At 33.9% G+C, this 14,739-nt stretch overlaps 1 protein-coding gene across 1 annotated transcript in view; it reads right to left on the reverse strand.

Moving 5' to 3' along the window:
* Nucleotides 1–7,212: 7,212 nt before the first annotated feature.
* The window catches only part of OSTF1 (osteoclast stimulating factor 1), a 52,311-nt gene continuing 44,784 nt past the window's right edge, over nucleotides 7,213–14,739 (reverse strand). Inside the window, exons 6-10 of the mRNA XM_074281410.1 lie at nucleotides 13,657–13,764; nucleotides 13,108–13,157; nucleotides 12,904–12,982; nucleotides 11,660–11,758; nucleotides 7,213–7,731 (exon numbers count right to left, since the gene is read on the reverse strand). Of these exons, the coding sequence (XP_074137511.1) occupies nucleotides 7,673–7,731; nucleotides 11,660–11,758; nucleotides 12,904–12,982; nucleotides 13,108–13,157; nucleotides 13,657–13,764 (395 nt within the window). The 3' untranslated portion in view covers nucleotides 7,213–7,672. The remainder of the gene's footprint in view (nucleotides 7,732–11,659; nucleotides 11,759–12,903; nucleotides 12,983–13,107; nucleotides 13,158–13,656; nucleotides 13,765–14,739) is intronic.

The raw sequence follows: 14,739 nt of genomic DNA on the forward strand, positions 1-14,739 counted from the left end.
ATGCAACTAAAAAAGCTAGGAAAAAATAAATCCCCAATTAAAAAAACAAATTAGAAGTTTTGAAAATCAAAGGAGAGATTAATAAAATTGAAAGTAAGAAAATTATTGAACCAATAAATAAAACTAAGCTGGTTTTATGAAAAAAACCACAAAATAGATAAATCTCTGGTTAATTTGATTAGAAAAGGAAAACTAAATTACCAGTACCAAAAATGAAAAGTGTGAATCAACAAAAAGGAAATTAAAGCAATAATTAAGAGCTATTTTGCTCAAATATATGCTACTTAATCTGACAATCTAAGTGAAATGAATGAATATTTACAAAAAAATATAAATTTCCTAGATTAGGGGAAGAGAAAATAAAATACTTAACTAACGCCATCTTTAGAAAAAACAAATTGAACAAATATCACTGAACCCCTAAGAAATAACCTCTAAGGCCAGATAGTTTTACAAGTGAATCCTACCAACTATTTGGAAAAAATTAGGCAGAATCTTACCAAATTCTTTTTCTGACACAAATATGGTGCTGATCCCTAAATCAGGAACAGCCAAAAGAGAAAATTGTAAACAAATTTCCCTAATGAATACTGATACAAATTTAAAACAAAATATTAGCAAAGAGATTGTAGCAATTTATCACATCTCATTGCTCAAAGGAGCATAGATCAAAGCTTCTTAAACAGTGGGTTGCAATCCCATACCAGGTCATTTACCTGAATGTGAGGTGGTGAAATTATGATTATCAGTAAATGTTTGAACCATATTTTACTATATACATAGAGTCACATAAAAAAGTTCTCAGGCAAAAAGGGGTAGTGAACGGGGAAAAAAAAAATTTAAGAAGCCCTGGCAAAGATGATAAAAGATGGAAATGACCAATATTGAAAAGGCTTTGGGAAAAAAAGGTACATTACTATACTATCAGTGTATGAATTGGTCCAAACCATTCTGGAAAACAATTTAGGATTATATGGAAAAAGTGATTCCCATTACTGTACATATATTGCCAAAGAGGTCATAGAAAGAAAGGCTTGTTTATCTATACTTTCTGTTTTTCATGGCATAATATTTTATTACATTCATATATAACTTTTTTTTTTTAAAGAAATGTCATTACATTTATGTATCACAATTTGTTTAGTCAATCCTTATTCAATAGATACCTACCATTTTCCCTATTCTATTTGACTACAAAAATTCTACTCAAGGACTTTCATGACTTTCAGAGAAACACTTTTTTTCAGAATGTATTTTGTAGATGTTGTCTGAGACAGTAGTTTTGTTTTTTGTTTTTTTTTTAAATCTATTTTCAGTTTGTTGTGAAAGGGGTGGAGTTCAATAAGAAAAGGTTATTGGAAAGTTAATGGAAAATGATATATAAAAACAAAAGGTAACAATCAAACTGAAACAACAAAAAAAGAAATTGTACAATGCACTATGTATTGTATAGATTTTAGTGAGAATGGTAGGAGGAAGATTTTTTATTTAAAAATGCACAGATTTATTGGATAACAATTTAAAATAAAAGGCAACGCTATATATAATGGGGAGGGGAGATAAGCAATTCCTGTGAGATTTTGTTAATTTGAAAATGGTTTACAGAACCTTTTGGAATAATTTTCACCAAAATCTCAACTTTCAAATGTTTAAATAAATTGTAAACAATTACCCAATTTCCTTCTGCTGTATTAATTACAAAGGGCTAAACTGGCTATCAACCCAGTTATTGTATATACCCAGGCCTTCTATACACTCTAAAAGTCAGATGAACAATCTTTTATCACTTAAAGAATCATCAGTCAGTAAGAATGACTACACTTTCAAATGAAGAAAACTTATATATTAAATATGTCAATCTCATCCAAACTAACTTCAGATTACATCCCTGCCCCTACCATTCCCAAACAGAAAACAGCAAAGGAATAGTAAATCCCAATTCATGGGCTAGTAATAGGGGGCTAATACTACAACGTAATTCTTAGTTTGTACAGAGAAACAAGTAACAGATATAAAGTCTAAAATACAGAAATCTTGACCTTTTTGTTGTTATATGGCAGACTAGATGGGGAGCACCATGAAAATTAAACACAGCATCTGGCCAATCCCTAAAAGGGAAACCAAACTTGGAAATCTTTACATTGAAGCAGGCAGAGTTTTAGCTGAAGAGTAAATCCACTGACTGCCAGAAGGTACTTCTTAAATGGCAAAGGCACTCATGACAACCAGAAAGTTTAGGCTGTAACCACTTGTAAAATCATTTCCAGGAGGTAAATCACAAGCTTTTGTTTGCCCGTTGCAGGATTATCACTGCAATGCAGTTGCTGGATTTTAGAACAGGTTTATTTTGTTGCTGAATTCAGCATTCTCAAAGCCTCTGTGAAAAACCACAGATTTCCTGGTAGACACCCATGAAAAGCTAAGTCAACACAAAAGAAAAAAATACATTTTCCCACGGTTTCTCAGATGAATTTGTCTTGATTGACATAACTGAATGAATCTTTTTTCAGCCCCCCCCCATACTTTTACATATATCAAAAGACAAACATGTGCATGCCTTCTGTGACATTATCCCCTTATTCCTCCACACATACCCCAATTACATCTTTACTTAATAAACTATCCCCTAAAGCAGTGGTCCCCACACAAGGATTTTCCCCAAAAGTTTTATCTAAACATAAACATTCTATGTGAATTTAATTTTAAAGATTGCACTTATTCTCATTTTTTTATTTTTTAGTAAATTTATTTACTTTTAATACATATTGTTTTATGAATCATGTTGGGGGAGGAAAATAGGAACAAAAGGGAAAAACGATGGGAGAAAGTTAAAAAAAAAAAAAAAAAACAGAAAAAAGAAAAGAACATAGAGTGTTGATTTACATTGTGTCCTTAGTTCTTTTTCTGGATGCAGATGGCATTTTTTGTCCAAAATATATTTGCATTGCTTTGGATCAATGAACCACTAAGAATTAAGTCTTTCATAATTAATCATCGCATATTCTTGCTGTTATTGTGTACAATTACATTTCTCTGCTTCTACTTGTTTCACTCAGCATCAGTTTATGTACATTTTTCTAGGTCTTTCTAAAATCAGCTTGCTCATCAATTTTTAATAAAACAATAATATTCCATTATCTTCATATGTCATAACTTGTTCAACCATTCCCCAATTGATGGGCATCTACTCATTTCCAATGTTTTACTGCCCAAAAAGAGCTGCTACTGACATTTTTTGTGCATATAGGTCTGTAAAGGGTTGGAACTCTGAAGAAGTATACTTGAAACAAGGTGTTAACTCAGTGGAATTGATGAGATAATGGTTCTTTAGTGTGTATATATATACACATACACTTAGCACTTAGTATGGTGATGTAATGGTTCTCTAGTTCACACATACATGGTACGATGTAATGTTGTAATTGTAATAGGGTATTTAAGGGCTAAGAAGGACTGGAAGAGACACATTCTATCTTTGACCAGTCTCATGTTGGCTCTTCTGCCTTCATCACTTCTCTATCTAAAGACCAAGACCCATCAGAAGGACCTCCAGAAAGCTAGCCTAAACATTACATAGGTTTTTTACCCTTCTTTATGATTTCTTTGCTATATAGACCCAATAATGGCCCTAAGTCACTATTCTCATTTTAAAAATATTTTTACTATTAGTACTACTACAACTACAATTACTACTATTGCTGCTGCTGCTACTACTATTTCTACCACCACTTCTTTCTCTCCTTCTTCTTCTCCTACTATTACTACTAACACTCCTTTCTCTTCTTCTTTTACTACTACTTCTTACCACTACCACTATTACAACTATTGCTATTGGTACTAATACTATTATTACTATTACAAAAACAATTACTGCTATTATTTCTTTAGAGTAATATGATCTTGATTTTTTTATCTTCCTCTATTTCTTGATTTTTATTTCTTCAAAACGTCCTTGGACTCAAAATCTACAGAAGCCAGGAAGACACTTAAAAAGTATTAAAGGTGGGTGTGAAGGTGACATGGAGGGGGTGAAGGTCACAATTTGGAGAACATTTACTTAAGGGTTACAAAAGCAACATTTCAAAGAAGCTACTATCTTATAAAAATTGATTAAATATCTTTTTTTTGTATAGTACATTGTACTGAATATGTTGTATAAAGGGCCCAGAGAATTTACAACGTATTGGACACAATTAAGGCAAGTACATGAGCAACTGCAATACAAGCAGGATGTGCTAAGTGGATTATCAGTGGTAAAAATGTTAACTGTTGGGCTGCAGAGGAAAGAGATTATATTTACATGGGAGAGACAGAAAAAGCTTTATGAAGGTGTCATTTGAGCCAACACTTGATATATAAGCAAGGTTTCAACAGAAAGAGCTGTGAGGGACAATGTATAATGATGGAATTGGATACTAAAAGACAGGAATTTGGTTCCTGCTTCAGACACTTATGTGACCCTTAGCAAGTTATCCTTTAGCTTTAAAATGAGAATAATAATAGCATCTATATCACAAAATTGTTGTGAAGATCAAATAAAGTGTTTTTATGACACAGCGCAAAATATAAAGATTAGTTATTTGGCAGTAAGGGCTTGGAAGGAAGGGTTGATGACAGGGAGAAGGAACATTAAAATATGAATGCAGAAAAGTTTTGAGTATGCTTACAGAAGAAGTAGTAGAAAGTAGAAAGAGAGAAAGTAGAAGAAGAAGTAGTAAACCCTATGGTTTGGCAGAAGTGTAGTTTGTGAAGTTGGGTGATAAGAATTAGTAAACAAGACTAGGGACCTTGTATGCCAGACTGAATTTGGATTTCATTTAGTTTGTGATGGTGATTCACCAAAAATCTGAGAGCAAATCAATAAAATTACCTGAGCTACAATTTATAAAGTTTAGTCTGGTAATAGTAGATGGGACAGATTAAAGAGAGAAAACTCTGGTGGAAGAAGTCTGGTTAAACTTTTGCAGAAATCTAGTCAGGAGTCAATGAATAAGGAATAGTACAAATAGATTAGATGAAGAATTCCTAAACATTTTGGGAGTCATGGTAACTTTGTCAGACTGGTGAATCCTATGGATCCCTTCTCAGAATAAAGCTTTTTTATTTGTTACATTACAAATTACATTTGTTGTATTGGATTGCCTGTCATCTAGGGGAGGGAGTAGAGGGAGGAAAGGGAAAATCTGGAAAAATGAATACAAGAGATAATGCTATAAAAAAAATTACTCATGCATATATAGTCAAAAAAATTTATAATTATAAAATTAATTAAAAAATAAAAACAAAACAAAAAAATTACATTTGTTAGACATGTCATATAGTTATTATAAAATAAATCTCATAGGGCTAAAAAGGAAACCATTTATACTGAAATTGTCATCAAAATATTTTTCATAGGACAAAAAACAAGCATGAGGATTCCAGGCTAAGAATGCTTAGAAAGAGATAATGGAGGTAGAATTGATAGTCTTCCTGACTTCAAGTTTAGTGCTCTCTCCACAATACCACTGGTATAATTATATAGCATATATTTAGTATCTCAGAGATAATTTCAGTTCACAAAGATAAACTATAATAGTCAATTACAAAATTTAATCCCATGGCTTGTTAACTGCCATTACATATATAGAATATTCATTAACTAGCATTCTTATTAAGGGACTGATTGGAGTCAAAAATATTTCTCTTCTCAAGATAGTCACATCAGACAAAGAAAACCTTGTACCAGCAGTTAGTTACTTCCTGAGTTGAGCCACTTCCTTCTTTAAACATTTCCTTATCTTCATCAATGTGTTTTATGAAATTAACATGACAGACCTATTACAAAATCAACTTTTAAACAGCAGATTCTAACATTATCTCAGTAACACAGAATCAGGCTCTTATATTATAGAGGATATACTATCATGTTAACTTTGGCTTCCATGAAAAACCTGGTCATACCCACATTTTGTAAGAGTAAAATAGTATCAAAAAGGAAAACAATACAAATCTCTCATGACTCTTGTCAACCTAACATAAAAAAAAAAAAAAAAAAATCAAACCAACTATAGAAGCTCTCAGTTGAGAGATTGTCTTCTTTTACTTATCAGTTTATTGGGGTGTCAGAATCATTAAGGCTCAGATAAGTAGAGATAAATTAAAGATGAAATTACTTATCAAACCAATAATCATTGACTTGCATTAAATATCATGAAATTGGTCAAATTACATTTTTAAGAAGTTTCTATAAGCACATGAATTCATTGCTAGCTAACCTAGAGCTAGGTGGGCCAGTTCTAGAAGAGCTTGGAACTCAAAAAGAGAGATTACTGATTTGTTCCTTCCTTTTGACTCAGAGATTCCTCTATTGGGAATAGATCCCAAGGGGAAAAAGCACATATGTATCAAAATGTCCATAGCAACATTATTTGTTTTAACAAAGAACAGGAAACAAAAACAGAGCTTAAAGTAAATGAACAAAATTATCTTATGTAAATGGAGTAGAATGAAGCAACTAAGAGGCACAGTGGATAGTGTTCTCTCTGAGTTCAAATTTGGCTTCAGACACTTCCTAACCCTGGGCACATCACTTAACCCAGTATGCGAAAACTTCCTCATCTATAAAACGAGCAGAAGGAAATGGCAAACCACTGCAGTCTCTTTGCTAAGAAAACCCCAAATGGGGTCAGGAAGAGTTGGAAACAACTGAAATAAAATAACAAAATGCAGTAAAATATTACTTCAGTAAAAGAATCAGATGTAGAATCCACTGAATCCAAATCCCTCATTTTATGATAAGGACACTGAAATCCAAATAGGTTAAACATAAAGGGTCTCACAGCTAGTAACTATCTCAGCTAGCCTATTCTTTAGAACTTCTCCATCTTGCCCCCATGTCATCCTATAAGACCATAAAAGTGTTAGTAATCTCACCTCAACAGTACCCTCTGCCCCTGGGGGACTCCTCTGGACTCTGACCAAATAAAATATTTAGTTTAGTGACATGCTGCCCAAATTAGTCACTCCCTTTCTCCATTAAATTAATCTAATTTGTGAAGAGAATGTACTCTGTAAAAAAGTTTCTTCAGGAAGTTGGGATGGTAATAAACTTGTGGCAAAACAAACCTTACCATTAAATATGAAAATAAAATAATTTGTTTGAAAGCTTCTCATAAAAACCACTAGGTTCATTTATAAGGAGACAATTTCACAAGTAACAGACCACAGACATAAAGTGTCATAAAATATTTATTTTTGTCAGAACTGACAGCTTTCTAAAGAGATACTTTTGGTTTGGGTTTATAACAAGCATTTTCCCCTCCAAAGTCCATTCAAAATACTTCAACTCTGAGGTAAATTACAAACTTAAAAATATATATATATATTTCCATCCCTAAGTTTTCATTATTAAGCAAAAAAAAAAAAAGTTTTTAAATTCCTTAAGTAGGATAAATAAAAATTATTCTCTCTGGAGCTAATTTGGTGAACATAAAATGCACTTTATACAGCAAAGGAATCTAATGACTTATTGGCAAATTAAAGTAAGATAAATCATGTACAAATTCTATTCCGACAAAGGGCAACACTTTCTCATACATCTTTTTTACAGTTACCAACACTCTTCTGGCAAATATAAGGTTGTTTGTTTAATGGTCTTGATAGCAGAGGCTTCAAACACTCTTTAAGGGTATTAATCTGAATCTTCATCATCAAGATAATCTTCTGCATTGCTTAATGTCCGAATCACATCTAAAAGAATAGGCAAAGCAACCAAAAGTTAACACTTTTAACATTAACAAAGCACTTCAAGTCAATAGCATGGGTTATTTATTGCTTACTGGATGAAGGGAAGGAGGGGAGGAAAGAGAGAGAAGGAAGAAAGATCAGCCTAAAATTGGGAGGAAAATTTATACATTAGTGCAAAAACATACATGATAAGTGTATTTTAAAGGATCACTAGCCAACAAGGAATGAGCCAAATCCCCCCAGGTCAACTTCTGAGGGTTAGTCCTCAAATCAAACACTGTTCCTTAAATATACAACTTGATACATTTGGGGCACATTTCTGAGAAACATGCAGAAAAGGAAAGGAAAGGGAAAGATCAGTAAATATTCCATCCACACAGAAGCTCACATGTATCTCTGTAAAACATGTGGAATCATATTGAATAATTGTGTTCTCACACATGCAGATTTTAATCACCACAGATGCAAGAGGGTTCCATTATCTACCAGCAAGAGAAACCCAAGAGCTTAAATCCACTAGAACATAAGTTCTTTAAGGGCAGAGATAGGTTAGCTTTTATCCATAGGCTCCCACAGCTAACATTGTGCCTGGAACAAAGCAGGTTTTTAAAAATTGTTGCTGATTTACTGATGTCAAAGAGTGCACCCAAGGGAGAGTGAGGTAAATAGTGACCAAAAAAATTGAATGAACATGACCTTGCTACAGTTAAGTTACAGAAGCTCTATAACAAGATGATATAGTCTAGAAGCCCTAGGCCTGGAGTTAAAAGACTTGAGTTGAAATTTGTCACTTTGGGCAAGTAACTCAATCACAGTTGCCTCTGCTTCCTCACTTATAAAAGGGGAATAATAATTATAGCACCCACTTCTGGGAATTGTAGTGAGAATCAAAGAGATAATATTTGTAAAGCATTTTAGCAGTGCAAGCCACAAAGAAGGAGTCTAATAAATGTTTGTTCCCTTCCCTCCTCTTGGAAAAAAAAAAAAAAAAACTAATCTAAGAGTAGCTATTCATCAAAAGTATTTATAAAATGCTTTAAGAATATTTATTTGATCTTTATAATAATGTTAAATAGGTGCTATAATTATCCCCATTTTATAGATGAGGAAAGGAAGCATAAGGTGGTTAAGTGAGTCCAGAGCTTGAAGCCACCTAACTAGCACTAGGTAATGTTGAAATGGAAAGGGTAAACAAAAACAAAGAAATTAAAGGGAAATGTCCAAAACCTCACTAAAAGCTAAAACTCCCTAGCACTTGACATAAAATAAAAATGGGGGGGGGGGGTCTACATCTAACTCAATCAATCTTTCCATTCAAATTCTTTAAATTAAAGGCAAGAGGCAGAATTTTAAAGTAGAAGTAAAGAGTGTTGTTTAGCAAATGTGATAAGAAAAAGAATCAAGTAGGAAGGCAGACCAGAGAATTAAAGTCACTGAAAAGATAGAGCCTATAATAAGTTTTCAAGCTTACTTGGAGTCTCTAGGTCATTGGGTAAACAAATGCTCCATGAGCAGTCTTAATAGCTAATTTCCTAAATATCTCACAGCCATGGTTAAAAAAGGACAAAAGCCACAGAAGCTCTTTAAGCAAGCTCTTTAAGGCCCCAAGACTTCCTCCCCAGACTTCTCTTCCTCTGTCCCACCATTCTCCTTGGGGCCAGAAGCCCTGCTCTCCCAGCTGGTGGTTCGTTTATAGGGATCACTATTTTAAGAAGAAAGGACCCCAGAGATTCTTTACTCCACTCAGTTCTCAATTCACTCAACACACTTCTTCCTTCTACTTTTCTCCCTTTTTTACATGTCATTTTCAGCTAGTTCAATGCAAGCTTAGTGAGGGTAGGAAATGTTTTACTTGTCTGTATTTCTATCCACAGCACTTAGCACAGATTAATAATAATAATAATAAATGCTTTATCTCAATGGGGCAGCTAGGTGGTATAGTGGATCAAGCATCAACCCTGAAATCCAAAGTTCAAATATGACCTCAGAGACATCCTATCTGTGAGACCTTCAATCATCACCTCTTCAGTGATGTTACAGTATGCATGGCAAATTGAGGCCATCACCTTGGGATTCTTCTGGGGGCCCCATCCACCATGCTGTTGGCACTGCACAGTGAGTAAGCAATTCAGGGAAGTAGCCATTAGAGCAAATGGCTAGTAAAATTAATATAAAAAATGGCTCAGGCAGCTTCTGCTGAAATACAATCAGTCCATGACCTACCATCACTATAGCAAAGTTCTTTCTTTTGCTTGTTTTATTTCCTTTCTTTTCTATTTTCTTACTTACCTAAGCTAAAACCAGATATATTTTGCCTTTTTTTCATGTCTCTTCACTCTTACTCATTGATGACAACATTATCATAATCCCACAGTTACTGTATCCAAATCAGGAGGCCAAACTATATCTCTATATCAATCCTCAAGGTTATTTTCTTCCTATAAAAGACTTGATTAGTACCCCACTTCTTTACTAATTCTTTGGATAATAACTTAGTCTGACTAATGGTGCCTTCCCCTTTGTTAATGGTGAGTTACCCCTAATTAAAGTTCTGCTAGAGAACCTTACCTGCCAAAATTCTCCTTGTTAATGGTTAACTCCTCTTTTGGGACTTAGCTCACCACTGGTGTAATAATATCTTTACCTCTTGATTTGGAAATGTTCTAAGCCTACAAATTTTCTTGAGACACCTCGAGACACTGGTCCAAAATCCCAATATTTTGGGATTCAACCCAGCACCCAAGATACACATTTTAATTGAAAAATCTGTCAGCAAACACTTTTTAAGTGACTACTATGTAGTAGACACTGTGATAATCATGAAGCAAAAGACAGTCCCTGTCCTCAAGGAATTTACAATCTAATGAAACAACATGAAAAAAATTATATATAAATATATATGTTTAAAATAAGTTCATACATGTGTGTGTATATATACATATGCATGATATATATAAAGCCAACAGAGGGAAGGCACTAGAACTAAGAGGGCCTGGGGAAAAAACTCCTTGTAGAAGGTGAGAAATCAGTAATTAGAGAAAGACGGAGAACATTTCAGGTGTAGGGTAGGGAACAGCCAGGAAAAAATGCCTAGAGTCAAGAGTTGGATGAACCTATAAATGGAACAGTCAGGAGGCCTGAGAATGTGTGAGAATAAGGTATAACAACATTTGAAAGATAGAAGGGGGCTAAGTTATAAAGTGCTATAGAAACAAAACAGAACAAAGCGAGGGATAGGGGTAGGAAAGAATGGTCCTCAAAAATAATTCACAAGGATTATCCAGAGAGACAGTAACCTGAGTGTATGTAATACATTTTCTTTTAAAAAGAAAAACCAGACAAACTCTTTTCACAATTGGTAAAACTTGTTCTCAAAACAAAAGAGATTCCTCCTTTAACACAGGTATATAATCTTTGTGAAAATTTATGTAGAGAGCAATCAACAGTCTCTTTAAATATATAAATAGGATCTAAACAATGGTCTTGAGCTGCTAGAAAACAATCACAGATTATGGAATAAATTTTGAGACCATTCTATACAAAAAAAAAAACAACCAAAACAAACTTACTGGGTGTTTAGTGAACATGTTTTTAAATAACAGATCTAGTAATAAATAACAAGAGATAGGAAATCCTGAAGAGCTTTGAGATAAAAGCCTGAGTATGGGCAGGGGAGAGATTGCTGGGGAAACCAACATTACCCAAACAATAAATTAAGGGAATGAAAGGAGATATAAAATTAATCATAAAAAATTGTTTCATTAGAGCACTGATTTTTATCTGGGATCTTTTTTTTTATGCTTCTAGGGTTCCTATTATGGGAAAAAAAACAAAACATTTTAAGAAGCCATAAAAACACCTTTTTGGGGAAAATAATCTAACCTTAAAATTTAAAGACAGTTGAGAGAAAAGAAATAATAAATCAAAGTACCTGTTCCTTGTTTCTTCTTAAGCAGAGCAGCACAGGCAGCATTGGTCGCCATATCCAGGGCCAGCTTCTTCTCATTATTTCTCAAGTCTGTCCTAGCACCTTTTACAACAAAACACATGAGTCTTTTGGAGGAAAGAACAGCTATATCCTTAGCAAATCTATTCTCCCATCACCCCTTCTGAAAGTCTAAGGAAAAAGCACAATTTTGTCTTTATTTCCCATCTCACCTTTGGCAAAGATGAGCAAAAAAGAGAAGCATTATGAAATGTAGAACTAAAAAAAGTCCTTAAAGATCATCTAATCCAATTTTCCTCATTTTACAGATGGAAAAACTGAGGCCCAGTGTAGGAAAATGATTTCTCCAACATCATATATTCCTCCCCCCTTAATTTCCCTATTTGTGTTGAGGACACTATCATTTTTCCAGTTTATTCTATTATACTATTCTATTCCCCAAAGCCATCCTATCACTTCCTGTCTCTGTGTCCCCATAAAAAACTCAACCATCTCCACCCTTTTCTTTAACTCTCAGGCACATATACCACCATCTATAGGGAAGTTTTCCTGATACTCCTAGTTGTTAGGGCTCTCTTCAAATAATTGTGCAAAGACTCATCTGTTTATATGCTTTACCCTCACCTTTCCCTATATAGAAATGATGTGCCTTAAGGGCAGATATAATTTGGGGAGGAGGAATCTTCATGATAGGATAGATTATGAGCTACAAGGAAACTTAGTAGTCACTGAATCTAACCCCTCATTTTACAGATGGGGTTCATTGAGATTAAATAACTCAGCCAGGGTCACACATCTACTAAGTTTTTGAGGCAAGAATTAAACCTGACTCCAAGTCCAGTTTTTTGTTCACTGTATTCTACTTCCTGATCTAAGAGAAGCATGTAGTAGGTTAATAAATGCATGTTATTGGATTCAGACACCAAGTACATAGTTAAAGTTAAATAGACAAGTTAAATTTTAACTTTTTTCCTTTCTAATTAGTGAGTTCTATAAAAGAGAAGGCCAGAACTAATCTCAAACAAGTAGGACAGCTTTGAAAACAACACTGAATTTATTATAAACTCTAAAAGGAAAAAAAAAAAGCACATAAATTGAGATTCAGTTTCATATACAACTCTCTTTTTTTACTTTACCTGTAAATGCTCACTTTGGTCATATAAAGTTTGTTTTTGTTTTTGTAATTGGGAAAAAGAATGAAGTGAGTGCTGAACAATTTTTAAGTTTACCTTTTGCCAGAAGCATCTCTACAATGTCAGCATAGCCCTTCCAGGAGGCAGCATGCAAAGCTGTGTCCCCCAATTTATTCTATAGAAGTAAGAAGAAAAGGGAATGTCTTCAAAATATAAGAAAGAAAAATTTTAAGTCTATGACATAATTAGATTTAAAAAAAAAGAAGTTTAAAGGAAGAGTTATAGTATAAACTTCCTCACCTGCTGATTTAGTTCAATATTTGGTTGGGTAAATAACACTTCCACTACATCTGAAATATAAATTTAAAAGAGTAACACATTTTAAAAGGAAATCGGACAAAAGAAACCACATAAAATAAAATGAGATATCAAGAATAACATTTAATGTTTTGCCAGTTAAGTAAAATCAATTCTATTTAAGTGCTTGGAGATTAGCCTTAATAGAAAAAAATAAATAAATAAAAAACCAAACCTGAATCTAAAAACTCTGAATGAGTAATAATGTTATTGGGTCATCTAAGTTTTCCTATCTTATATCATTGCAATTTTTGACTTCTAAATTTAATTTTCATGTTCATGTCCCTAAGGATTTTTTTTTAAACGGTTCTCAGCTTACATTCATACCCATACCTGTTATCTACTTTACAGTAAAGGGATATTTGTAAAATTCTTCTGTTGGCTTTGACATAATTTGAGAGGGCCAAACTTTTCCTATTTTGTTAAACTTATTGTCCCAGGCTAAGTACAACCCCCATAGTATGGAAACACAATAGCAACAAAACATCATACCTTTGTGACCACCATGACAGGCCCAGTACAGAGCAGTGCTCCCAGCTTTGTCTAAGCCATTGACACCAACTCTGTTATCCAAGCATTCTCTCAACCAGCTCAAGTTGCCTGAAATAATGGTCAAATGCAAATATAGGAGAAGTTTAGTTTTGGTCTTAAACCAATACCTTTTTACATAGACTTTGGTTTGGAATGGATTGATCCACAAGGCCCAAAGCATTACCTCTCTAATAATCCTATCAAAGCATTCTTATTTTTTCAGTCATTTCTAACTCTTTGTGACTCCATTTGGGATTTTCTTGATAAAGATACTGAAATGATTCATAATTTTCTTCTCTAACTCATTTTGCAGATGAGGAAACTAAGGCAAGCAGGGTCAATTGACTTGTCCAGGGTCACAGAGCTAATAAGTATTTGAGGTTAGGCTGATACTCTTAGCTACCCCTATTGTACGTTTTGTCAATTAAAGTCATTCATTTTAAACCATTGGTAAGTTTATGCGAAAAAATTACACAAAGGCTCTATTAAGTGTGTTCCTGCCTTCTAAATAAATAATTCTTTTCCATGGAGCACAATAACATAAAAACAAAAGCAGAGGGAGGCAGCTAGGTGGTGCGATGGGTAGAGCACCAGCTCTGAAGTCAGGAGAACCTGAGTTCAACTCTGGCCTAAGACACTTATCACTTCCCAACTGTATGACCCTGGGAAAGTCACTTAACCCCAATTGCCTCAGGAAAGAGAAAAAAAGAAAGAAAGAAAGAAAGAAAGGAAGGAAGGAAGGAAGGAAGGAAGGAAGGAAGGAAGGAAGGAAGGAAGGAAGGAAGGAAGGAAGGAAGGAAGGAAGGAAGGAAGGAAGGAAGGAAGGAAGGAAGGAAGGAAGGAAGGAAGGAAGAGAGAGAGAGAGAGAGAGAGAGAAAGAAAGAGAGAGAGAGAGAGAAAGAAAGAGACAAAGAAAGAGAGAAAGAAAGAAAGAGAGAGAGAAAGAAAGAAAGAGAGAAAGAAAGAAAGTGAGAAAGAAAGAAAGAGAGAAAGAGAGAGAGAAAGAAAGAAAGAAAGAAAGAAAGAAAGAAAGAAAGAAAGAAA

Source organism: Sminthopsis crassicaudata, chromosome 1 (assembly GCF_048593235.1).
Source record: "Sminthopsis crassicaudata isolate SCR6 chromosome 1, ASM4859323v1, whole genome shotgun sequence".
NCBI classification, from domain to species: domain Eukaryota; kingdom Metazoa; phylum Chordata; class Mammalia; order Dasyuromorphia; family Dasyuridae; genus Sminthopsis; species Sminthopsis crassicaudata.